This window comes from Echiichthys vipera (genome assembly GCF_963691815.1).
Source record: "Echiichthys vipera genome assembly, chromosome: 11".
Lineage (NCBI taxonomy): Eukaryota > Metazoa > Chordata > Actinopteri > Perciformes > Trachinidae > Echiichthys > Echiichthys vipera.
In genome coordinates this window covers 13680319-13705279 of record NC_139836.1, presented here as the reverse complement: position 1 = coordinate 13705279, position 24961 = coordinate 13680319, and the positions used below count along the sequence as shown (strand labels likewise).

At 41.7% G+C, this 24961-nt stretch overlaps 3 protein-coding genes across 6 annotated transcripts; 2 read left to right on the top strand and 1 right to left on the bottom strand.

Moving 5' to 3' along the window:
* Window positions 1-1914: 1914 nt before the first annotated feature.
* Window positions 1915-10607, bottom strand: nolc1 (nucleolar and coiled-body phosphoprotein 1). 3 transcript variants are annotated; one of them, XM_083922384.1, is made up of 14 exons: window positions 10485-10607; window positions 10119-10174; window positions 9639-9802; window positions 9439-9539; window positions 9229-9340; window positions 9012-9133; window positions 8749-8875; window positions 6927-7037; window positions 6756-6845; window positions 6553-6663; window positions 4166-6073; window positions 3629-3756; window positions 3467-3550; window positions 1915-3355 (listed from the first exon to the last, which is right to left on the bottom strand). In XM_083922384.1, the coding sequence occupies exons 1-14, from the start codon at window positions 10593-10595 to the stop codon at window positions 3197-3199; spliced, it is 3384 nt and encodes a 1127-aa protein (XP_083778510.1). In that variant the 5' UTR covers window positions 10596-10607; the 3' UTR covers window positions 1915-3196. The 3 variants fall into 3 exon arrangements, with proteins under 3 accessions (XP_083778510.1, XP_083778512.1, XP_083778511.1); XM_083922386.1 differs by having other exon boundaries at window positions 8749-8872; XM_083922385.1 differs by having other exon boundaries at window positions 9439-9536.
* A 1030-nt stretch (window positions 10608-11637) lies between these two features.
* On the top strand, window positions 11638-13948 carry mrps6 (mitochondrial ribosomal protein S6). The gene is made up of 2 exons (XM_083923346.1): window positions 11638-12102; window positions 13838-13948. The coding sequence occupies exon 1, from the start codon at window positions 11758-11760 to the stop codon at window positions 12094-12096; it is 339 nt and encodes a 112-aa protein (XP_083779472.1). The 5' UTR covers window positions 11638-11757; the 3' UTR covers window positions 12097-12102; window positions 13838-13948.
* Window positions 13949-14949: 1001 nt separating this feature from the next.
* On the top strand, window positions 14950-24961 carry psap (prosaposin). Of its 2 annotated transcripts, none has more exons than XM_083922379.1 (14): window positions 14950-15069; window positions 18372-18505; window positions 18688-18762; window positions 18862-18987; window positions 19707-19922; window positions 20008-20151; window positions 20257-20313; window positions 21353-21520; window positions 21632-21724; window positions 22644-22827; window positions 22920-23083; window positions 23173-23253; window positions 23370-23477; window positions 24170-24961. In XM_083922379.1, exons 1-14 carry the CDS (start codon window positions 15036-15038, stop codon window positions 24203-24205), a joined length of 1620 nt encoding a protein of 539 aa, XP_083778505.1. In that variant the 5' UTR covers window positions 14950-15035; the 3' UTR covers window positions 24206-24961. The 2 variants fall into 2 exon arrangements, with proteins under 2 accessions (XP_083778505.1, XP_083778504.1); XM_083922378.1 differs by having other exon boundaries at window positions 20257-20319.

The window sequence follows — 24961 nt, the reverse complement described above, 5'->3', positions numbered from 1 at the left end:
AGTTTTGTTTAAACCAGTGGTTGTGCCTGATAAAGAACTCACAATTAATCAACTAAAAAAATATATAGATGTATACATTTTCTCTGAATTGATTCATAAGAGCAAAACACTGGTTTCTTCTGCTTTAAAATCCTAAAGGCTCATGTGACTCGTAGTGTCTCCATTGATGCCAACAGCATCGCCTCAATCTGCATCAAGTCTCGCAACAATAGTTCTACATCTGCACTGAAAAAAACTGCCTGGTTACAGCTGTACAGTAGCTGCACCCCCCCCCCCCCACACACACACACACACACCCCCCTCTCTCAACAGCTCAACCGTGTAAACCCCAAGCAAGAGCACGCGCTGTCAAATTTCCCTGCTTGCTGAGCACTGAAGCAACGCCCAATGGTTAACTGCTGTCAGATTTGGAAAGGGGGGGCTACATTTGGAGTGACTGCAGACCTCCCTCCTAAGTCAACAGCAGAAATGTATGCAACATTTCCTCAGAGTGCAGATACGTGAGCTGTGTGGACAATACACGGGCTGTTGGTCAAGTGTGCATAGGAAGAAAGCTTTCTCTTCACGTTGAATGCGGCGTGTTTATGCTTCATTACGCCATATGCCATGTTTTATAAGTTAATGCAAAAATAAACCTACAGCCTAATTATTATTATTATTATTGCAGCAGTGTGAGAACAGTTTATCCAGTCAGCTTAGTCTAAAGTGTTCGGCCTAGGTATAAATGGAAATAGTTTAAAGTGGATAAAACTTAAATTATGTTTAGCAACTAAAACATTGGACCCACTGCAATAAATACACACTGAAAGCAATAAATACACACTGAGAGCAATACATACACACTGAGAGCAATACATACACACTGAGAGCAATACATACACACTGAGAGCAATACATACACACTGAGAGCAATACATACACACTGAGAGCACTACATACACACTGAAAGCAAGAGACTGACTTTTCTACCAATTCATTTATTTTTACTTTCTTGTTTCTGTGGGAGAGCTGAGTGTCATCTATGTTATGGTTTATTCTTTTCATAATTCATAAGCAACATCTGTTTAAAATACCTAAGTGAGCTACTTGATGAGGCCAGTAGCCTCAGAGGTGATCAATTCATCACACTCATGGATAACAAAGCTGCCAGTGGCAGGCAGAGCTTCTTTACGTGAATACACTCATAGAGAGATGAGGAGTCTGATGCTCTCATTGCTTGGTGAAACATGAAAAACGCATCCTACATTTCTCCGGAGAGGCTTCAATATGTAATTGTAGGGAGGATTCTTATGCTGAAAATTATGGAAAGGTAACCTAAAAGTCTGGCAATTCAGAACTGAGAACCTGCTGGAGCTAATAGACTAGTTAAAGGGGCACTCCACCCATTTTCCATTTAATATCAGTTTAGTGTCATGGTGAGTACTATCTAGTTAGTGAAAATAGCCACGTCTTCTATCGTTCAAGATCCGATTTCTACATTCTGAGAAAATACCCCTGTGATGTCATCAGGGTTATCTCTCCTTGGGCTTGCCTAACGGGAAAAGTAGGATCCAGTGTTTTTGTAGTCTGACCCATATTAGGGACTTAAACTTCTATTTTTTAGTCTCATCTCCCAATTCTATGAAAGTGCAGTGCTTAATTGGTTGAGTCTTATGTAAAGGCTTTGTTGTGAGACATGTCACAGCAGACAGTGTGTCAAGTCTGGATATAGCAGCCACCCTCATATCTGTCCAGTGCCAAGTACCAAGGTGTCAATTCCCATACTGTGCAATCAGTTCATTTACAAACTGAGGGTCAGTAACTGAGGAAAGAGCTGCATGACTGCCATCTAGTGGCTTTGATAAAGTCTCAACGGTGCTTGGATCATCATCATCCGGGTTGCATCCCCATTAACCTGACTCGCCAGATGAATTTCATTCCGCCTCGACTCCTAGATCCACTCAAGGCAGAACGAAATTCATCTGGCGAGAGTCAGGATACATCCCCATCCCCTCCAGAGGAAGAACTTACTACATGGACTGTCAGATTCCAGAATACGCTTTAATGTCAGAAAAAAAGCAGATACACAATGGGTTTGACATCTTTCCTGGACCATTACATAACAAAAAGAATGGCTGTAGGCATGCATGATTGTGACAAGAGGACAAAACAGCTTGTAATTTGTAGATGCCTAATAAAAAGAATGTACGCAAAACATGAGACTGAGGACACACTAGAAGCATCAGTGTCAGTAGCATTTGAATGAAAAAATTAAAAAAACAGTTGTAATTCTGACCATTTCATCTTTTAGATCTTTCATTACTGCTACGAGTATTAATACAAAAATAACAGAGGTTCACAAATGTTTATACAGAACAAGACATGGAAAAAACGTGGCTCCCAGTTATGTTGAATAACAAATTCCATACTAAACCCTGATGAACAGTTGAAGGGGTTGACAGGGGTGTATTCACATTAGAAGAAATGATCATTTCAAGCAGAATGGCTTCAGAACATTGAAAAAAAAAAAACTATCAGAGGTCCTAAACATCGAAATGGAATAAAACGTAATAAATACATAGTATAAAATGCAGTTCTACTCTCCAAATGTTGCTTGTAATGTAAATAGAAAAAAAGTACACACCCTCTCCCCTTTAAATGTTGCCAAATAAAAACTGAAAGAACCAAACTCCAAGAATGGATGTGATCCATTAAAAATCAACATCTGCCGTTTATTACATATTATGGCTGTCATTCATACATAGATAAATGAGAAAAAACGTTTTTTACAAAAAAGAAGAAAAGAACATTCGTCATTTGAGAATTAAGTACAGGTTAAAGTAAAAACCAGCGAAAAAGGGGCCAAACCCACGCGTTGGAGTTTCACTTTTAACAGGTGGCCTGCAGCCACCTAGTGGCTATAAGTGGTAATGATGTCACATGAAGGACAACCTTTATCAGTACAGTCTGAAGTCAAAGCTGGGATGATCTCTCCTGCTGCCACAGCTCCACTAACGGTTGCTTCGGATCAGAATGCGCTCTATTACAAATTAAGGGCAGTGAACTAAATGTAAGCTCAGCTCAACATTCCTGCCAGTGTGCTGCCGCAGGATAGTGATGACAAAGGGACCGTTTACAGGGGGAGGGAGCAGACAGATAGTCCCGGTCACACAAGAACAGTAAAGTTCGGGTGGGAGTGTCCGGAGTGAGAGGGTCCTCAGTCACTGTCAAACTTAATAGAGTTGACGGAGGTGGAGATGGCTCCGCCGCGGTAGCTTCCCCTCTTCTTCTTTGTCTTTTCATGTCGGAACGACTTCCCTTTTGTGAACCGAAGCACATCGTTTGCTTTCTGGCCCCAGTCCCCTTGGGCTCCAAACTGGAATAGCAAAGACACATGAACATGTTTGATAGTAAACGAGTGGGTCATCTTAGCAATCTCAGCGTGTAATGCTGTTGTAAAAATGCCTGCAGCAGTTCCTGAACTCACCTTTGCATCAAAAGAGTTGTCTGTGAGACGGGGATCCACTGATACTTCTTCCTCTCTTATTCTACGGAATGGTATGTTGGCAGACTGAAAGACATGGTTTCTATTCAATTATGGCTCTTTTCCCTTCCAAAAACTCAGGTTATGGTCTCTAGCAAGCCTTACCTTCTTATTGGCTTTAGGGAACGTCTGTGGTGTGGTTGTTATTTTATTGTTTTTCGGTGTTTTGACTTCCGTCTCATCCTCTTCATTTTCTGATGACTCTTCATCCCTTTTTCTCTTTCCATTGGTACCTGCATACATCAGAGGAAAAAAAAAAGTTAGTTGTGCTCATATTAGAGAACAATTCCATAAACCTAAGATGCATGAAATTAACATTTAAAAGACCAATAAAAGGTGGGCTACAGACCTTTCTAGTAATGGCTGTTTACCCATTAGTGCATTTTATTTCCCTGTTAAAGTGTAATGCAGTAGCATAAGAGTCCCTACACATAAAATGAAGCACCAACAACATGGTTAGCGAACTCAAGAGTTTATTAAAAGAGTGTTTTGAAAGACTTAGCAAGTGGCCCAGGTACCAGCTCCTCTTGTAGTAAAGTCCATTCAAGCCGATTACCAAATGCAATCCAAAAAGGAAGGAGCCCATTGGTTTTCATTTTGTTTAAATGGCCACATTGTGTTGAGTATTTGTGCGCGACTTACCATTTGATGTGGGGGTGGTGGGTGCTGTGGCTGCTTTGCGTGGTGCTTCCTCATCTGATGAACTCTCTTCAGAGCTGCTGCTCTCTTTAGGTTTAGTTGCTGGGGTCGTCTTGGGTGTTGCGGGTTTCACAGTACTTTTAGGGGCCTTGTCTTCCTCTTCAGAGCTGCTGTCACTGGATGAGGACTCTGCTGGCTTTGCTGGGGTCTTGGGCGTTGCTGCCTTGGGCGTTGCTGCCTTGGGCGTTGCTGCCTTGCCATTGGTGATTGCAGGCTTAGCGGGGGTCTCTGTCTCTGAATCAGAGCTGTCAGAGCTGCTGTCTGCTGCTGCCGCAGGCTTGGCTGCAGGAGTAGCAGGCTTTGAGGCTGGTGTAGCTGGCTTGGCTTTCACTGGTTCTTCCTCATCCTCAGAGGAGTCAGAGTCTGAGCTGCTCTCCGCTGCAGCAGCAGGCTTGGCTGCAGGAGTAGCAGGCTTTGAGGCTGGCGTAGCTGGTTTAGCTGCTGCAGGTTTAGCTGCTGCAGGTTTAGCCTTGACGGCTGGTTCCTCATCTTCAGAGGAGGAGTCAGAGTCTGAGCTGCTCTCTGCTGCAGCAGCGGGCTTGGCTGCAGGAGTAGCAGGCTTTGAGGCTGGCGTAGCTGGTTTAGCTGCTGCAGGTTTAGATGCTGCAGGTTTAGCCTTGACGGCTGGTTTCTCATCTTCAGAGGAGTCAGAGTCTGAGCTGCTCTCTGCTGCAGCAGCAGGCTTGGCTGCAGGAGTAGCAGGCTTTGAGGCTGGCGTAGCTGCTGCAGGTTTAGCCTTGACGGCTGGTTCCTCATCTTCAGAGGAGTCAGAGTCTGAGCTGCTCTCTGCTGCAGCAGCGGGCTTGGCTGCAGGAGTAGCAGGCTTTGAGGCTGGCGTAGCTGGTTTAGCTGCTGCAGGTTTAGCCTTGACGGCTGGTTCCTCATCTTCAGAGGAGTCTGAGCTGCTCTCTGCTGCAGCAGCGGGCTTGGCTGCAGGAGTAGCAGGCTTTGAGGCTGGCGTAGCTGGTTTAGCTGCTGCAGGTTTAGCCTTGACGGCAGGTTCCTCATCTTCAGAGGAGGAGTCTGAGCTGCTCTCTGCTGCAGCAGCGGGCTTGGCTGCAGGAGTAGCAGGCTTTGAGGCTGGCGTAGCTGGTTTAGCTGCTGCAGGTTTAGCCTTGACTGCTGGTTCTTCCTCATCCTCAGAGGAGTCAGAGTCTGAGCTGCTCTCCGCTGCAGCAGCAGGCTTGGCTGCAGGAGTAGCAGGCTTTGAGGCTGGCGTAGCTGGTTTAGTTGCTGCAGGTTTAGCCTTGACGGCTGGTTCCTCATCTTCAGAGGAGTCCGAGTCTGTGCTGCTCTCCGCTGCAGCAGCGGGCTTGGCTGCAGGAGTAGCAGGCTTTGAGGCTGGCGTCACTGGTTTAGCTGCTGCAGGTTTAGCTGCTGCAGGTTTAGCCTTGACTGCTGGTTCTTCATCTTCAGAGGAGTCAGAGTCTGAGCTGCTCTCCGCTGCAGCAGCGGGCTTGGCTGCAGGAGTAGCAGGCTTTGAGGCTGGCGTCACTGGTTTAGCTGCTGCAGGTTTAGCTGCTGCAGGTTTAGCCTTGACTGCTGGTTCTTCATCTTCAGAGGAGTCAGAGTCTGAGCTGCTCTCCGCTGCAGCAGCAGGCTTGGCAGCAGGCTTGGCAGCAGGCTTGGCAGCAGGCTTGGCAGCAGTGGTAGCAGGCTTTGTAGCAGGTGGAACCGGTTTAGCTGCTGTTGGCTTAGCCTTAGCTGGTTCTCCCTCGTCCTCAGAGGAGTCCTCTGAATCCGAGCTGCTCTCAGCTGCCTTGGCTGGGGGTTTAGAGGCGGCAGCAGGTGTTGGTTTGGCTGCAGTTTTAGCGGCAGGTTTAGCTGGAGCCTCATCCTCAGAACTGCTATCTGAATTGACAAATCATATTTTGAACATTTTGCAGATTTATGAATTCATCAGGTTGTGATGTACTCTTTTCAACTAATATTGTATTGCTGTTTGTTTCCTTGGATTGCTGTACCGTCTGCGCAGTAAATTTACCCACGGGTACTAATAAAGAAACCTAACCCAAAGATAGACATGAATGTATGCTCAGTAGCCAGTTTATTAGGTACTACCAGCTAAAACCAATGTGGTGTAATACATACTGTCCGTACATATAAACTAGCAACTGAGTGTGTAACAAAACATGGGTAAGAACAAAAAGGATTTCATAACTGACAGTTCTCTGATTGATTTTAATAAAGAATACTGGCCTTGATTCTTCCACAAACTGGTAGAACGGGTAACAAGATTTACATTAATTAAAGCAAATTCAAGGCATATCAAGAAATACATCACTATCACAAATGCTGTGCTCAGATGCTCAAAAACTTGTGTCTCTTACCTGAGCTTGAAGACTCGTCCTTTTTAGCTGGGGTAGTCTTGGTGGGTGCAGCCTTAGCAAGGGCCACTTTCACTGCAGGCTTCTTTGCCTCCTCTTCATCTGAGCTTGAATCTGGAAAGACAAGAGTATGTAGAAAAATATTTGTCAGGTTTTGCATCTGATCACTGCGAGTAGCAAAATAAGACTGGGATTTTGATTATCACCCGAGCTCTCAGAGCTGGACTCCTGCTTCTTTGCAGCAGGTTTGGGCACACCACGCTTGGGAGCAGTGGTCTTGACTGGTACAGATTTTGCTGTGTAGGATTTCAATGCTTTTAGACATGCCATCAAAAAAACCCTGATACTACAAGTTGGCAAATATAGGCACCTCTTACCAGCAACTTTCTTCTCTTCTTCCTCATCACTGCTGTCTGAGGAGTCAGTGTCCTTGCTGGCTGCTGGAGCTTTCTGGACTGAAGTAGGAGGTGGGACTGCACTATACGTTCCTACCAAGATAAAGGAAAGTGTTCAGATTTTACCGGCCACTCAATAGATTACCGTAGTTTTTTGGCTAGTGCAGTGGTTCCCAAACTGGAGGGTAAGGGTAATCCCCTTAGCTTTGGCGCAGTCCGTTGGGAATTCTATCCCTTTCTCGAATGCTGTGGATATCAAGTAGAGTCTTGCTGGTGGCCGTTTATCTTGCTGAGCTTTCTCCGACATGGAGTAATACTCCCACATGGCTGATATTTCATTGTAAACAAACTCATGGACATGGCACCCTTTGACCTCTTGCGTCATGCCAGCGCCGTGTCCAACCAGTGGCTTCGTTTCTGCAGCTGCAGTGTTAGCATCTAGCGGACTGTTGATAGAGAATGACCCCAAAAGACAACACAAACCTGGGCCATTGGAGATTGTTTTTCTTCCGTTTCTGTCCCCTAAAATGTGTATATATATATTAAATGAATATAGGGACTTGTATCTCAGCAAAATTTGTCACAAGAGGCGTTTTCACATGCATTTCTAAAAAGGTGGAGATGTCTGTGTACTTCTCTGCAATTTGAAACGCAAACGTATTCCGGGCAAGCTTTAGATGGTACCAGGCATGAAAACGGGTCAGAGGTTAAAAAGGTGTGAAGTATTGGACAACTCTAGAAAATTCAACCTGATGCATTGGGAGAAAAATCAAGCCGAATTACAAGGCAGTATGAATGTATAATAAAGTATATATCTATACATGGTCAAATGCTGCTATATACGAAATGAAACGGACGTCTCTCATCAAAATGCGCAACAGCACAACTTTAATAGCGCCATCGGCCGCAGAATTAAAAAAGCAAGCCCTTAAAGAGTAAAGATGGATATGGGTGGGAATAGAATAGAATTACTTTAATGATCCCAGACTGGGAAATTATTTAAAGGGGCAGGGGCAAGGGTTAGCCAATGTTATGCCTCAATGACACGATGCCTCTTTCAACCAGCTTTAATTCCTCTAGTGATACCTGTAGCTAACGTTAGGCATATGTCAACGGAGATTATGGGTAACTTGGATATACCAGAAAATATTGAAACCATCACTCACCAAATTCAGTCAGGTTACTAATGTTAGCTATTCCACTTTCTAAAATCGGCGAGGCGTCTGCTTTTCAGCTTATGAGTGCATTGGTCTGCACGAGCTAACTGCTTGTACACTTCAAAAACTAGGCAGCAGTAGTCCCCTACCTTCCCAGAGAAAAAACTGGTGATGCGAGGCCCTAGGCGCTAATATTTCCATGATCTAGCGCTTGTAGAGTGAATTATTTTATCGAAATCATGGCTCCCTTCAGGCACGCACACATTGTTTGCAGTTCACTGATATTCTCCGGTATACCTCCATGTCATGTCCATACCTACTAAGTCACTGATCCATAAACCAATCATTTTCTAACACTCCTATACAACACCAGCAAAGAAACCTGAAACCTCGACTGCAGAGCAGTAGTGTGCCGTCGGTACAGAGAGAAAAACACACATAGCTGTCATCTACTGACAGTTACAGGCTAACAAACGAATAGGAGATGCCAACTACACATACCATTCTAATACAGCTGCTGAGTCTGGGTCTGACTGATGTTGGGTTCATCTTGTAAATAACTAGACATTGCTGGGCTGTGCTGTTGTGTGTGGAAGCCACTGAGCATATAATGGTAAAAGAAAAAGAATGAAGAAGACACAACACACCTGCTTTGGGTTTTTTGCTGGGCGGAGCCTCGTCTTCAGATGAAGAATCTTCACTGCTTGATTTAGCAGCAGCTGCAGTAGTCTTTACTGGGGCAGGTTTCACTGGAGCAGGTTTAACTGGAGCCTTCTGGAACATGTGAAGGAAATATAATGTGTAAACATTTAGTTTTAGCTACATGTGATTGAGTCTGGCCTGACCACTGGGATAAGAACAATCAAAAACATGAAATAATATTCAGACATGGCCAGATTATTTTGCATACCGTGGCCGCTTCAGCTTCAGAATCGGAGGAACTATCTTCACTGCTGCTCTCCTGCTTTTTCTGAGCTGCACCTTTAGCAGGAACAGCTGGTTTGGGTGCTGTGACGGCACCAGCCTTGGGTTCTATTATTCAGGTCAAAATCAGGTATATTAGATATACACATTTTGATTATCAGCTCATCTTTAGTTCACAGTTGAAGACACTGTTAAAGACTCACTTGCTGTAGGGGCTTTGGCAGGCTGCTCATCCTCAGAGTCAGATTCTTCACTGCTAGAGCTGCTGTCTTTCTTCCTTCCTACAGCAGGAACAGCAGGCGACTTCACAGGAGCCTTTGTGCAGAAAAACATTTAATAATAGAATAAACCCACAAACATAGCCTGGCACCAATGACTAGCTCTGGGATGACTCTTTAATTGTTTGCTCCTACCTTTGCAGGAGCCTTCTCCTCCTCAGAGTCACTTGAGTCTTCACTGCTGCTGGATGCAGCTTTAGTAGCTGCTGCAGCTTTAACAGGCACCGCCTTGGCTGCTAAAACAAACAGAAATGTAACTCGATAATGCCATAGAAGGTTTCTGACATAATTCAACCGGCTTTATCTACTCTCTATGTCAAATGTATTGATATCACCTGCAGGGGCCGCCTTAGTTGGTTTCGGAGCAGCTTCTTCATCCTCGCTGCTTGACTCTTCGCTGCTGGAGCTCTCTTTACTGGTTTTTGCTTTCTTGGCTGATGGACTGTTTGCTGCTCCAGCCTGGCAAGGAGGCGCCTTTCGTTTCTTGGCTTCAGGAGACCTAGAAAGACCCATGTACAAGTGATTCTCAGACTTTTTTTGTCACAACATTCAACATTTATGAAAAAAAAGTATTTTCAAGACACTGTATATTAACATATAATTATATATAAATCATCACAAATAAGACTCATTTCAATGCACACCTGGTCAGCTCCAAAGGCAAATGATTTGAGAACCAATGAACACAGTGATCTGCTTAAAAGTTGTTGATTTTTTGCTTTCAAGAATTCAAAAACAGACATTTTCAACAGTTATTCATATTAGTATATGATTTAGCATAGAACGCAGAATGAGAAGGATAATAAGCAACTCACTTCACCCAGAAGTTGTAGATATTGACGAGGCTCTCTTCATTTGGATCTTGTGGAGCCTGTAGAGAAACACGTGAAGCACCGACTTCAATTACTTTTAAAGTTTCCAGAATTGAACAATCGGTTGAAAAAACGCATTCTATGATTCCCATTTACAAGCTAATAGATGCTACATTTATGTCGGGGTGAACAAGTGGACGCTGAAACATGTGCCAGTGCACCGACACGTGCTAACTTCTCTCTGTAATGTTACATAGTAGCTATAGGTTACCCCCTCGTGCAGGCTTTCTTAACCAACAACTTCACGTCAAAGCTCGAGGCAGACAGCACGAGCCGCTGACTATGAAGCACGCACGGGGAGCCGCTTACCACTTTAGTCTGCTTCAGAAACTGCTGAGCTGCCTTTGCGAACTTGTTCTCCAGCAGAAACGTATATACGCATTTGTAAAGATCACTCGGCTTCGAGGTTTGCTCCGCCATCTTCACCACGCTCTCACTGGAAGGGAAGGAAATGAGCGGAACCGTCACTTGTGGGCATGCGCGCAGGCGCATAACGATGACGTCAAAAGGAACAGTACGTTTTTCACCGAATTAAGAAATGTCTTATCCCATTATAACTTGCCCTATGTATACTTTTATTTTTATTTTATTCATTTTAATTTCCGTTTTTTAATGCCTTTATTATATTAGACCTAATTATTTATTTATTTACTTATAATTCTGTCATTTCTATATCTCTTATATTATTTATCTACTATATATTAATTATCTAAATGTTTTGATAATGTTTATCCTTTTATCATTTCGATGTGTGCCTTTGTCATGTCTTGGAATGTCTGTTGCTTTGTTTTTGTGTTTCTTTTTCAATTGTTCATACTATTGGATGATAAATATTTTTCTTTTTTTAAAAGAAATTCCTAAACAGCATCTACTTCTACCCACTATTTTATCTAAAATATATAATGATACCCATACATGAAGGGTATAGTACAGAGCTAATGTAATAAAACATATCAGTCCGGTGTCACTACGAAGTTGGATTGATGCCTAATTTAATCTTGGGATTGTATTGGTTTTCATAATACGTTTGAAATTAAAATGTATTATTTTAGTAGTAGTAGTTTATTAGTAACAGCATATTTTTCATATTTAATTTACCATTTTTTGGTTAATTCCTGTTTATTTTTTTATTGAAAAGAAATTCATTTACAATAGCATGGCATACAAAAACATGGCAATGATACCTCTCAACATACATACAAGGCACACTGGCTAAAAAAGGATAACTTAGATTGTATTTAAAAATAAAATGTAACAAATGAAATTGAATAGAAAAAAGTGAATATATATATATATATATTTTAAATGATAATAATAATAATAGTAAATCTGAATTTTGTGTAGCCGCTATGAGTGCTCAAACACCTTCATCTCCTTCATCATCGAGGAGAATTTAAGGAACCATTTAAAATGGGCCATTTAATATAGGCGCATGCTTTATACGTCATCACCAAAGACCTTCCTGTCCCTCGTGTCATCCATGGGTCATAACATGCCGTCTTTGAGTTGACTGATCTGGCAATTCCAGCAACCCGTCGCCAGCTGAATCGAGTGTAAATCGAGAGTCTCTCCAGCCGAAGTCATGCCGCGCTACGAACTTTCCCTGATCCTGAAGGCGATGTCGCGGCCGGAGACAGCGGCTACTCTCCGGCGGTCAGTGGAGACTTTGATGGAGCGGGGCGCGGTGGTGAGGGCCCTGGAGAACCTAGGGGAGAGACTGCTGCCCTACAAGATGACCAAACATAACCAGAGGCACAGCCGAGGGGCTTACTTCCTGGTCGATTTCTACGCAGCCCCCAGCATTCTCACTGGCTTACTGGATCACCTGCACCGGGATGTGGACGTGGTGAGACCCACTGTGCTGAAAAAGGACGACCAGGTTTCCAGCAGCAACTGTTGTGGCCCCCAGTCCCAACAGTGATTGAATGTAAGAACTAGCTGATGTGGGTAAACTGCAACTGCAGCCGTTGTAACCATGTATCTGTTTAAAACAAAACCACAGCTGGATTAGGAGTGATGCATTTATCCACCACACCTGCAGTTAAATAATATTTTCACAATTCATTAATCTGCTTCATCAAGCGTAAATGATTTATTCCGTAACCCGTCAAACCCAATGACACATGCCTGTCACAGGTGTGACAGTAAAACGCTACAGTTTATAACCTATGACATCAAACCAAAAAGGTGACACTCAATGTGTTGCTGTTGTGCATAAATGAATTGACAAAAAAAATAAAAAAAATAATTTTCTGTCAATGGACCAGCCAATTAATTGAGTAATAATTTCAGTAAAACCTGTGTTGTTAAGAAACAATAACAAAGGCCTAACCCTTGCATACACTGATCCATTATGGATGCTATTAGCCATCAGGGCTGTCCTTCAAATAAGATGGCATTTATAAACAGCCATATGATTTTAAGAGACTGAGTGGATTTGATATAAAGATATGTGAAATTGCTTGTTTTCAGGGTATTGACGTTAATTCATCTGTTGGTTAAAAAGTCTAAAAGGGATGTCCAAAACTACTAGACAACTATCATATACTTGTATTTCTTTAAGGGTGTGATCAATATAGGATTTTTGAGACTGATTCAATTTTAGAGACCGATTATGATTATGAGCTGGGATGAAAATAGACATTTTCTATGTGTATTGTGCACCGATTTTACGCCAGTATAACTCTGCTAAGCTTTAAAATAACTTACATTATTATACAACCAATGTTTTGCATTGTCAGCAAACTTCTACAAATGAACACAGATACAAATAAAAAATAAAAAGCTAAATAAACATCATGTTTAGTATCAGGCAGTTGCTAACCATTTCAATAAAGAATAAATGAAAATGAATAAAAAACTGACCCCATTTCTAAATCACCCCAAAGATAATTTTCATCATATGTTCTGCAAAAGTTATAGATACAGTATATCTTCATTGTTATTGTTTTAAGACAACAGAACACAGTTTAGCGTCTCACAAGGACTGACAGTATAAATAGCAAAATATAAAACACCAAAATAATATAAAATAGATTTTAGACAGGAAAATGGACTGTGATAGGCCAATAACTGCCGATAGTGTCGGCCAGTCAATACATCGATCTGGCTTTGTCTGCTTTTATCAATTAGTTTCCTGCCTTGCGCCGAGTTGTTCTGTCTTCTTGTATGTGAAAGTCGCTTGGATTTGTAGGGGGTGAAAGATACATTCTTGTCTCTGCTCAAAGGTATCTTTTTGAAGGAATAAGTCAATTGCCTTGATAAATAGCCCTTAGATGTCACAAACATGCACGACTGTATGCTTTAAAGGTGGTGGTCTCCTTTCGTTAACAGAAATGAACTAAGAGTAAATCAGTATCGGCTAATTTACAAGAAGTTGTAGTACAGAAACGCAAAAAGTGCGTTTTGAAATTGCACCGTCATTACATAGTTTATCCAATAGAAGGCTTTGTTTGTTGTTGAATTGTAAAATGTCATGCTCTACATTCCTTTCTCACAATTCTTTAACAAACAACTTTAGTGGAAAGATGTGTTAGGTGTAACTTTACGATGACTTTAATAAAGGTGTTCATGCAGTCAGTGTCCTTTACCTCCTGTTTATGGAGATCATGCTGTGCTGACTGTGCTGTAACATAAATAGTTGATCCCTTTTTGTTTTACAGGTTCTCACAGCTCCTATCCAGAAGATACTTCCCTCCTCAACCTTTTCCATAGGTGTTGTTGACCTATATTTGGATGTTATGTCATATAATAAACTACTTTTTTCTATCTTAGCTGCAAGTGTTTTTTTTTTTTTTTACAATTGACATGTTGTGCTCCACGTGATGCTTAGAAATGTGATGAAAGTTTCAGTTCTTATTTTCATTACGAACCTAAATGTGGATTATGCATCTGATTGTTTTTTAAAGTAGTTGAGTAGCCATCTGGACCTGGTCATTATTGTCTGAGAAAACACTGAAAGTAATAAACAACTTATACTGCCACAGAGATTTCAAACCCGGGTGAGTTGTCCTCATCGGATCAAATTAAACAACTCCCTCATTATTTTAAGAGCTCAAGGTTACCAGTGTTTTTAAGGGACTTTCTGAGGCTTGTTTATCTTTGTTAGTTAGCTGGAATGGAATTTGTGTAAATCCACCTTTGCTTGGCCGTGCCTAATCCCACATTAATCACACCATACATTTATGGTTTAAGGACAATTTAAACTAATGGTTTTAATTTCACTTGGTATAATTTATCACTTTTTTTTTGTCTTTCAAACTGCTATATACTTAGATATGAGAAAAAGTATTGAGAGTGATCTGCAATACAGCAAACCACTGGAACTACTGCTTGTGCAAAGTGAAAACATAGACTGCAAAAGTCCATAAGCATAAAGTAGCATAAAATGGAATTACTCAAGTAAGGTACAGGTATCAAAACATTTAACAGATAACAGTATATAAGTTTATTTATTTATTTTTAAACTTTATTTGCATGTTTTCATTTGTAGAATATTATACATTACATATAAGGCAGTCATTTCTTCTTTCAATGAACATTGCAATTTTAAATTATGACATAAGTAAACTTAGGATAGAGTGCTTGAATGCACAACAAAATAAAAAGGCAGAAAATAAAACAATAAATAAATACATACAAAATAATAGGAATATCAGTTTTAATTAAAATGTCTTTTAAATCCGTTCTGACGCTAGACCCTATCAGACACACCCAGACAGTCACGTGTCTTGGAGTCAGCTGACAGAAACCGTAAAAGCGTCAACAAAGCTCCTCCGCCTGCATTGCAGTTCTCACCTCTCACCGGTCTACTTTCTCCCAGCGAGACACACAAACAGACGAGCCGGAAAAAGCGGAGTCATGTTGCTCCTAACTCTACTTTTCGTTTCCGCAGGTAATATTATCACACGGGGGAAATAATGGAGGGTGTTTTTGATAGAATTGAGACAGAGGTCAATTCAAAATAAAGGCTGTCTCGTTGTGTAACCACATAAAATTGAGTGCGTTGTCTTCGACATGAGAACGCGGAAGCAGCGTTTGCTTTGGTAAACGGGCAACAAACTGGCTAACGTAAACTTTGACGGCAAACGCTGGTTTATAGTCTAAAAACAGAAGTTGGGTGTTTGTCCTCATTAACTGAAGTTGCTATAAATTTACTGTATCTGCGAATAAGCTATGTTCAGTGAATCTTGACCGCTTGCCTTTGATGTTTTAAGGCGTTATTGTTGGCCCCGGCTTAACGTTAGCGCTAGTTGGCTAACTTAGGTAATATTACCGTAAAGTTATCTTTAAATGAGATTGTCGAATAGTGTTATGTCAGTATTTGGTCTTTTTTTGTAGATTACGTGGGAATATGATAGTATAACTAGCTACATCGGGAGCTGAGGTCACAGCTAGTTAGCTAACTGCGTGGTTGTTTATGAACTTACGGCTAACGTATGTTTTCGGCTCAGTTTGTTTTTTTGTCTGTCAGAAGGATTACGGTAAAATAACTACTGACCTTTACGAGATAGGGCAGTTGTGCTGCATTCATGTGCATTTCTTTAGGCCGAGGACCCCTTCGCTGAAACAGATAGATACAATAATAATATATTACAATGATCATTGACATTCATATATGTATACATCATAATGTTAATGTTAAACATACATTTGGAAGGCCCATTGAATCCTTCAGCTAAATTGTATCTGTGTATTCATGATAATGTATGTTTTAGGACTTATTTAAAAAATACCTGAGAAACAATGTGTAGATGGTGCTTTTTTGACCCTTGTCTGGTTTATGAGGAAGTCCAGATGGGACCCTCTAAACAGACGACTTTCATTTCAGCTTTCCAGTAAAAGACAATTGTAACTTTGCAGATGTTTTTGATATTTGTTCCGCACAACTTTTTTTTGTAAGTGGTACCTGTAACAATACGTCTACTATGCACTACAGCTACTATATCTTTATTTTCACACGACTGGGTCAGTGAAGTCAACAATTAGCTAAGTAATTGCTGCCATGAAGCTTTGCATAACCTACAGATGATTTGTCTATTTATACAGTTGCATATTGTTGACTTGGCTTTGTGGCATTTCAAGTATGGATCTGAAATGAATGACTGGTTTCTTCTTATCAGCTGGTTTCTTGCAATCTGTTGGCAATGTTGGTTTCTTCAAGTCGTGGTGTTTATTTGTGTAGTTCATGCTTAGCTTCAGTGGGACTTCTGGTTAAATAGTGAGTTTATGTAATGTCCTATTTGTACCTTCGCATTCTTTCCTGTAATAAGCTCAGGGCTCAATCCTATTGTTCAACAAGTGTTCTGTATGCTTTCTTAACTAACATGCTACACTGAGACGGTTTCACAGGCCACTTGCTGTCGTTGATCAATGCAATGTGAAACCTATTTAAAGCTTTTTTGTACTTCACTGTTTCATGTGATGTTGATTCACTCACATTATGATGAGTTTTCAGTTTCAGAATCACGGTACACAGAAAGTCAATTATAGGCCTGTATATGTCATAGCCTTTTTTTGCTGACTTCTTGTAAAACTTGTATTCTTTGTCAAATGCATGACTTGTTTTTCGGCTGTGGATCTCTCATCTCATCTTCAGCCGCTTATTCTGCTGTGGATGATTTACATGAATCCAATATAACTATACAACACATCTTCTCTCACTGTGTATTGCCTTGTTAACTGTTAACAGTTTACTGCGGTGCAAAACACTTGTGCAGAGATCCTCCTCAGTACAGTGTCTGCTTGAGAACATCTTGTTATTTTGCCAAACTGCTCATGTGACTCAAGTGGAGAGTGGGAGTGTCCATTCTGTGCTGTGACTCTATTGGTAGAATTTGAGCAGGGGTGCTCTCACGGTGGTGTAACTGGGTGATTTGAAGGTCTGTCCGTGCAGCCAATTCTTGGATGTTATCATTAAAGGCCGGACTCGGGCCGCCCTCGCATACTTATCCATTGATATTCTGTGTAAACCATTTAACCTTGCTTTTATTTCCCGTTCAAGACATCTTTGTCTTAACAGCATTTTAGTAAGTTGTTTTGAAGATGATCTGTCTCTTTTTGTCAAGCAGTGTTTAAATGTCGGTAAAAACAGGAAACAGTAAAGTATTAGGTTCTTTCCCATATCACTTTTTTTCCACTTCAGTAAAATGGAGAACTGTGACCAATAACCCCCTTTTTTGCATTAACCCAAAATATAACATTTACATTGCATGCATGCATACCAACTTCTGGTCCTATAATGCATGTGTAAATTATTAATTCCCCCTGTGGTATTTCCTCTTGGTCTGCTGCTTTCTGACTGACTGGTTTTTGGGTGGCTGATGGAAGGAAATCGTGCCAGATATAAGTATATGCTAATGCTACTTTGCAATTTGCACTAATAGGATTTGGTGTGTTTTTGCTTGAAGGTAGTTATAAAACAGTTAAGAGTATTTTCCCACAATCCTTAGTGTTTGAAGTAGTCCTAGCTTCACAGCAAAGCCCACTGTTTTTTATTTATTTATTTGACAACAGAACTCAATAGCATTTGGTTGGTTAAGGGAGGCTTGAGTATGGACTGGGAGGCAGGTGGCTAACTTTCTAAGTTTCTTTATTGAAATGCCAAATTAAAAAAAAATCCTATTTGACATCAACTTTGCCAAGCTACTTCAAATAAAGTTGAGATCGTCAATGCCAAATTTAAGTAGTTCATGTTTATCAGGCTTGGTAGCTCTGAGTTTGAAAAAGTACGCCACGCTATTAATTAATTTAAATAAGATAAGATCCATTAAAAAAAAAACATCATCAAATCATGTTTAAACACAACCGACAAGGTTCAGGCTGACATTTGTCAGTGGTATTTAAAATTAAACTGGCCGAGCAATGTCATGGTTGAAAGTGATAAACAAATTCCTCCTTTTTGATGCTTTGAGGAAGTATGTCAGCCTTGAATTTCCCCATCGTTCATAACTGACATCACCAGGAAGATTAATCAAAATGTGTGGTAAAACCTAGAATTATCTGTAATTCATTTGAGAAAATGTTATGTGCTTGTACGTAGTCTACAATCTAAACGACTTGTTAAAATGTCTATTCTAGGTAGATTGAGAGCAAGTAAAACCTCAACCAGCAAACTAAATTTATGACTGAATTGATCTGAAGAATGAAAGACTATATCTGCACATGCCTTATTTTTCCTCTTTTTCTACCATGTAGCTGTAGCGACCCCCCTGCTGGGCACTGAGCAGTGTGCTCGTGGCCCCCCCTACTGGTGTCAGAATGTGAAGGCGGCATCTCTGTGCGGAGCTGTGAGTCACTGTCAGCAGAACGTCTGGAACCAGCCCCAGATGGTGAGTCCCCCCCCCCCCCTTTTTTTATATGAAGTGACAAGTGCAATTGACATGTATCACTAACAGAAAGCACATGCGTCTTTCTCAAACTTTCTTGCATTTCTTATTTGTGTTCTAGATATATTGTGTGCACTTTGAAACATGTGACTTTTTTATTTACACACCCAATTGACTGGTTTCAGAAATCAGTGCCATGTGACTTGTGTAAAGAGGTGTTGATGGTGGTGGAGCAGATACTGAAAGACAATGCCACTGAGGTAAGATTTTTTTTTTTTCCCCATGTCTTGATAAAACCTTTTGATAAACCTGAAACACTCATTTGGTAGACTGATATCTGGCTATCTCTGTGATTGCAGTCTGAGATCCTTGGGTACCTCGAGAAGGCCTGCCAGCTCATCCCTGATCAAGGTTTGACCGCAGAGTGCAAGGAGATGGTGGATAGCTACTACCCCATCCTCATGGGAATCATTAAAGGAGAACTGGTGAGCTTCGTTAACCAAGTCTTAGCCTGTTTACGGTTTGAATTTAGATGAAAAAAGCTGTGGTGGAATAGTCAGGGTAATAACAATTAACAAAAATAACAGTTTAGGCACAGCAGCAGTTAGCATATTAAAGGTGCCTTTATAAGGTTTACATTTAGAACTGTATTAGATGCTTTTAAATTAAATACGTTTTGTATAGGATCTTATTGAAGCTCATTGGAGTTTGGTTTGTCAGTTTATCGTTTGGCTTTACCTAAGACTCTTAAGTAAATGGTCCATCTGCCCCTTGATGTCAAAATGGAAAAAAGAAGTGGCTGTGAGCAAAGTGCAGGGAGCTGAATAAGAGCTATTGATGGGGAAGTGAGTCCCAAGTCTAAACGGGAACAGGGTAGTCCTTGTGTAATACTAGACCTCATGACTGGGAGCACTGGGTGTCATTTTCTGTTTCAACTCTCTTCTGCTACAGCAACTTTGAGAATAAAAGACCATTCTTTACAGATCCTTTTTAAAAAAACATTATCTTTCTGGATATTTAGTTCAAGTTGCATTTCTTTTCTCCTTTGACTGAGTAACCGAGACTTAAAAGCTAGTGCTTTATTGAAGTTATTTACCTTTGCTCACAGCTAACATGCATACAATGCTTTTTAAATAAACCTATAACTATAAAGTCACTAGAACAGATGTGCCAGTTATTAAAATAACCTGGAGTGTGTTTTTAGGAGGACCCCGGTGTGGTGTGTGCAGCCATTGGGCTGTGTCAGTCTCAGCAGGTAGCCCTGGCTAAGGCCCATTCCCAGGAACAGCTTGTGTCGAATGAAATCCCTCAGGTGGACCTCTCCCAGCAAGTGTCTCCCTTCCTCATCAATGTTCCCGAGCTCCTCTATCCTCAGGAGTCCCCCAAGCAGGAGGCCCCCAAACAAGAGACTCCAAAGCAGGTACACTGTTAAACTCCTCTCGGTTATCCACCTGCTGTTGATGAATATTACCTTAATTTGGCCCTGAACCTTACTTCCCCTGTAGGCAACTGAAGATGTGTGCCAGGACTGCATCAAGTTCCTGACTGACGCTCAAGCGGAAGCCAAGGAGAACTCCTCATATGTCGACTCTCTCATTGAGAATATCGAGAACCAGTGTGACCTGCTGGGTCCAGGCTTGGCTTCAATGGTGAGAGCCCTGCATGGGTGGAGGATTTCATTTTCCTTCTTTCTTTGTCAAAGGAAATCAAATTCCAATAAAATGCTGCGTATTGACTGTTTTTCCTCACTGCAGTGCAAGCAGTATGTGAGCCAGTATGGTACCCTCGTTGTCGAGCAGCTCATGTCCATGGTGAGTGTTGTTACCCTCCCACTTCACATGCCTAACTGTTTTTAAAAGTAGTTCAGGGAATGTATTTTTTTTGTGTTTGTGTTTGCACCTTTTTTGAATCACATCTTATGATGAGTGGCCATTATATTTCTAATATTCAATGAAGCCCTAAATCATCATAACTAATGAGGCTGATAATTTGTACGTTTTGGTAGAGCTAATCGAATATTCAGTCTTCCAGCACCACCCGGTCTGCTGACCTCAATTTATTCACATCTTTTTAAATCGCTTTCTGTCTGTTTTTATTCATTTATTTAAACATTTCTATTGTCTTTTTTTTTTTTTGCCCTGTGTTCTGTCATTGCTTTTCTCCCCTTCATTCATGTTGTCTTGCTCTGTTTTCTCCTGCTCTGGGTTTTGTATGCTGCTCCCCAGGAACAGGTAGGTCTGTCTGTGTTCGGCCTTTAGCTTCTTAATCCTTAGTTCTCGCTTCTTGTGCTGTCCACTCCTAGTGCTACTCACCCGACCCTGTAGAAATGCATGTCAATGATTAGTCTAATTAAAAGTGAGGCTACTTTACTTAACCTTAACCTGAACCCTGTGCCTGTGTGGCTAATGACTTGACAAATTCTTTCTTTACATCAAATAAGCAAACAGTGCTGTCATGTTTAACATATGCTTGGATATTGTTACTTAGTTTGCACAAACAAGGTTTACTAATATTAGAGTTGCTATCCCCATCAAAAAAACACCATCTCCATTGTGTTTTAAATGGCGGCTCAACACTGGCTGATCTTGTTTGTTGCCTGAAAGCTGCAGAAGTAAACCTTTTTTTGCCAGTAGGGGTGTGTGTGTTGCAGTGGTAAAAGTGAGCTGGGTTTGATGTTTGTTTTTTTTTGTTGGTAACATAGAAACTGCTACATATTGCATGGGTGGTAATGTTGTGGAATGGTATGCACAGACTACAGAAATAAGGTTTATGCTAACGGCATGCAATATGGCAAGTTTCGTAATACCTTTGGCTGTGTATTCTAAAGTAACTGTCTGTTTGTGTTCTCAGCAACCCAAGGACATCTGTGTCCACGCTGGCTTCTGTACTGCTACAAAGAAGTCCATTCCCATGATGCTGCTGCAGGCTGCCAAGACTGTACCTGCTTCCAAGGCTGTACCTGCTCTCAAGCTTTTCCCCGCCACCAAGGTCGAGTCTGCCACTGACAAGTCTACTAAGGTAAATCATGGAGGGCGCATGACTGCTGATTCTTCAGTACTTACTAAAGTACAAAAAAATCAGTACTCAACAATGTACATGCGCATGAGACATTGCCTCTTTGTGTTCCAGCCTATGGTGCGTGTCCGTGAATCCCCAACCTGTGCCATATGTGAGTTTGTGATGAAACAGTTGGAGACTATGCTGGAGGATCAGAAAACAGAGGTGTGTATGTGTGCTACTAGTTGTATCCAATATGACTGTAAAAATAAACTCTACCCAAATCCGATCCTTCTGCTTAGACTATTTATGTTTGAAGCGACCTATATCTGACATCAGTCTATCTATGGTGTGAACAGATCTTTTCCATGATACACCTCACATTTGTGCGCCTTAGAACAACAAAAAAAACATTACAGGCATGCGGCTGCTATAGCACAGCTGTCTGCTCTTCTCCCAGCCAAGGAGGCAGAGGGACCAGCACTTCTGCTGGGCAACTGCCTGCTGTTTGGCTCATTTTCTGTACAAGTGCACTATTAAAGCGTGGTGGGATAAGCCAGCTAGACAGCTGCTAAATGAGTAAAATTTAACTATGTAATGCTTTATCCACTCTGTTGTCACAGTGTAGGAAAGCTCATTGCCTTATGAGTGACAACTTTGTTCAGCACATTTTCTGTAACAAGTGAAGCATGAAAGTAGGTTGGGATGAGGTAGCTTAGCTAAAATTAGCCAAACGGAGTCGTCACTCATATCTGCATAACATCCAATCCGAAGGATGCGTTGAAGAAATGTGTACTAGCCAATCACAGCACAGTAGGGCAGGATGAGGCAGAACACACTGATCCAGTTCAGCTCAGTTAAACTTGATGTGGAAAAACACTTGACTTGACCCGATATGACTGTTGTCACAGTGGTCGCACTGCCAGTGGTCAGATATGCATCAGATTCAGGGGCCCCTTCACAAATGAAGGGGCCCAGATCTGATTGGAAAAATCAGATTTTTGTGTCCATATTACTGAGATAATCAGATCTGTGTCGCACAAGGGCAACAAAATAATCAGAAGTGGGTGACATTTGCTTGTAATGTTAATGTAGCCTTAGACTCAGCTCTGGTGTCAAGCTGATCCACCTGTCTCTGTCTCAGGAGGAGGTGGTTAAAGCTGTGGAGAAGGTGTGCACATATCTGCCCGCTTCTCTGAGTACCCAGTGTAAGGACCTGATCGAAACCTATGGCCAGGCCATCATTGAGCTGCTGGTGCAGCAGGCTGACCCCAAGGCCGTCTGCACAGTGCTGGCCCTCTGCAATGATGCCAGCCGTGTATTTGTCCGTAAGTTCTCACTCTTCAAAGCACACAAATGCAAAATCTTATTATATTTCCACATGGGCAATAACCGTGATTGCTGTTGTAATTCTATCCAGCTGCTCTCGACCAGACTCTCTTTAAGGCTGGTGGTTACTGCAAGGTTTGCAAGATGGCCATCAGTTACGTTGATGGCATTCTGGAGAAGAATGCAACAGAGGCAGAGATTGAGGAGGCTGTGAAGAAAGTATGCAGCTTCCTGCCCGACTCCTTCCAGACCGAAGTGAGTAGCTGAATCTCCTTACCTTGTGTGACTTTTACCTTTCCTCATGTGACAGCCTTGTATTTAACCACGTGTGTCTGTGTCAACAGTGTGACCAGATGATCGCGCAGTATGAACCAATGCTTATCCAGCTTCTTCTCCAGATGCTCGACCCAGACTTCGTGTGTATGGTAAATAGTAAATTAGGATCATTCATAACTAAATAACAAGACAAGTAATGTGAGCACTTTAGCTTCAGTGCTGGTTGTGCCAGGAAACATGAGTACTTTGTTTTTGTGTGTAACAGAAAGTGGGAGCCTGTCCTGAAGCTGAGCGCAGGCTGCTGGGAACAGAGCAGTGTAGCTGGGGACCTGCATTCTGGTGCAAGAACGTGGAGACAGCAACTCGTTGCAATGTGAGTAGTTGAGTCATTTCGACACCCAAACGTGTCCTGTTATGAGAAATATAAGGCTATAGCCCCTCTCCTACAGAGTTCTGCTACAGCGATGCAACAAAGTTACACTGCAACGCTGGCTTTGTTTATTCACACAGAACCAAGCAAAGCCAGCGAAACGCCACTTCAGTGTTTAATTTCAGATAGCAGCCAGTCTTCTGGAGGCAAAAGAGGCAGCCGTGTCTCGTGCGCGTGTGGACTGATCTGAACCATTAATCAAACCCGACCTGACCCACAAACAAACTTTAAACATTACGGTAGCACAATTGTCAGTAGAGAGAAGTTAATAGAGTGACTGCTGCACCTGGGTTTGAGGGGGGAGGAGAAGGTAGACTATTGCACATGTTTATTTTAAGTTATTATTAATTAACTTAGGTTACACTTTATGCTGATTTGTCACTTCTTGACCCTCCTACATAACTTCTGTGTGTAGTTCTGCCCCTCCGGCTTTCCCATTCACACTGATGTCGTTTCGGTGCTGTTGCGGCCCTGTGACTACCTAAGCTGCCTACTCAGAGGCACACCAAATTCGTCCAATGGATTCCTGAGATTCTCGCTTTAACCCAATTGCCTACCACTACTGATTTATTATTACTGGTTATGTAAAGTTTGATTTGACAAACCTGTCTAATCACTTGTTTCTGTCTTTTTAGGCTGTGGCTCACTGCAAACGCCATGTGTGGGTATAGAAGAAGCACAAACTCACCTATAGGGAATTAAAAGATAAAAATACTGTAGCGCTGCTTCCCCCTTTTTTAATTCGTGTCCTGTTTTCTTTTTTTAATGGACTGAAATGAGTTTGTTTAAATGAACTTTAATATTCTGAATGATGCCATGGTGGAAAGGGACGGGACTTTTGTTTTTTGTTTTTCGGGATGGTTGGGGCAGGCGAGGAGTGATGGTGTGTAGTGGTCTGCAGCTCAGCTTGTTACAGCGTCACTGTTGTTCTCTGTGCCGATTTGCATCATTTGGACTGTGCTTACTTATGTTGCTTGCAGGGTGTGGTGTCCGAAACACAAATTCAAGTTTCACATGTTAATTGTTGACACAGGGTCAGATGGCTGCTGTTCTGTTGCCCAACCCCCATATGTGATGATGCATATGTATTTGATTCCTTCTCTTTGGAAGTACTGATTGCAAACAGGAGAGGCCGCTCGGTGTGTTAAGAATGACGGGTATTACTTTTAGCAGTGTGTCTGATCCTTAAACAGATTTATATTTTGTAGAGAGAAAATGTGCGTTCTTGTTTTAAGGAGCTGATCTGGAGGTAATTGGTTTGAGAGTGTACTGTACCTCCCACTCACCTCCCATTGTTTGCACTCTTCCTACTGTTTGTAAATCACTGTTTCTAACGTACTGAGAGCATCTCTAATTCGATTGTCTGCCTCAAACCCTGAGCAAACTGTCGGTTGTACATTTTTAACAATTAAAAAAAGTGACCCTAA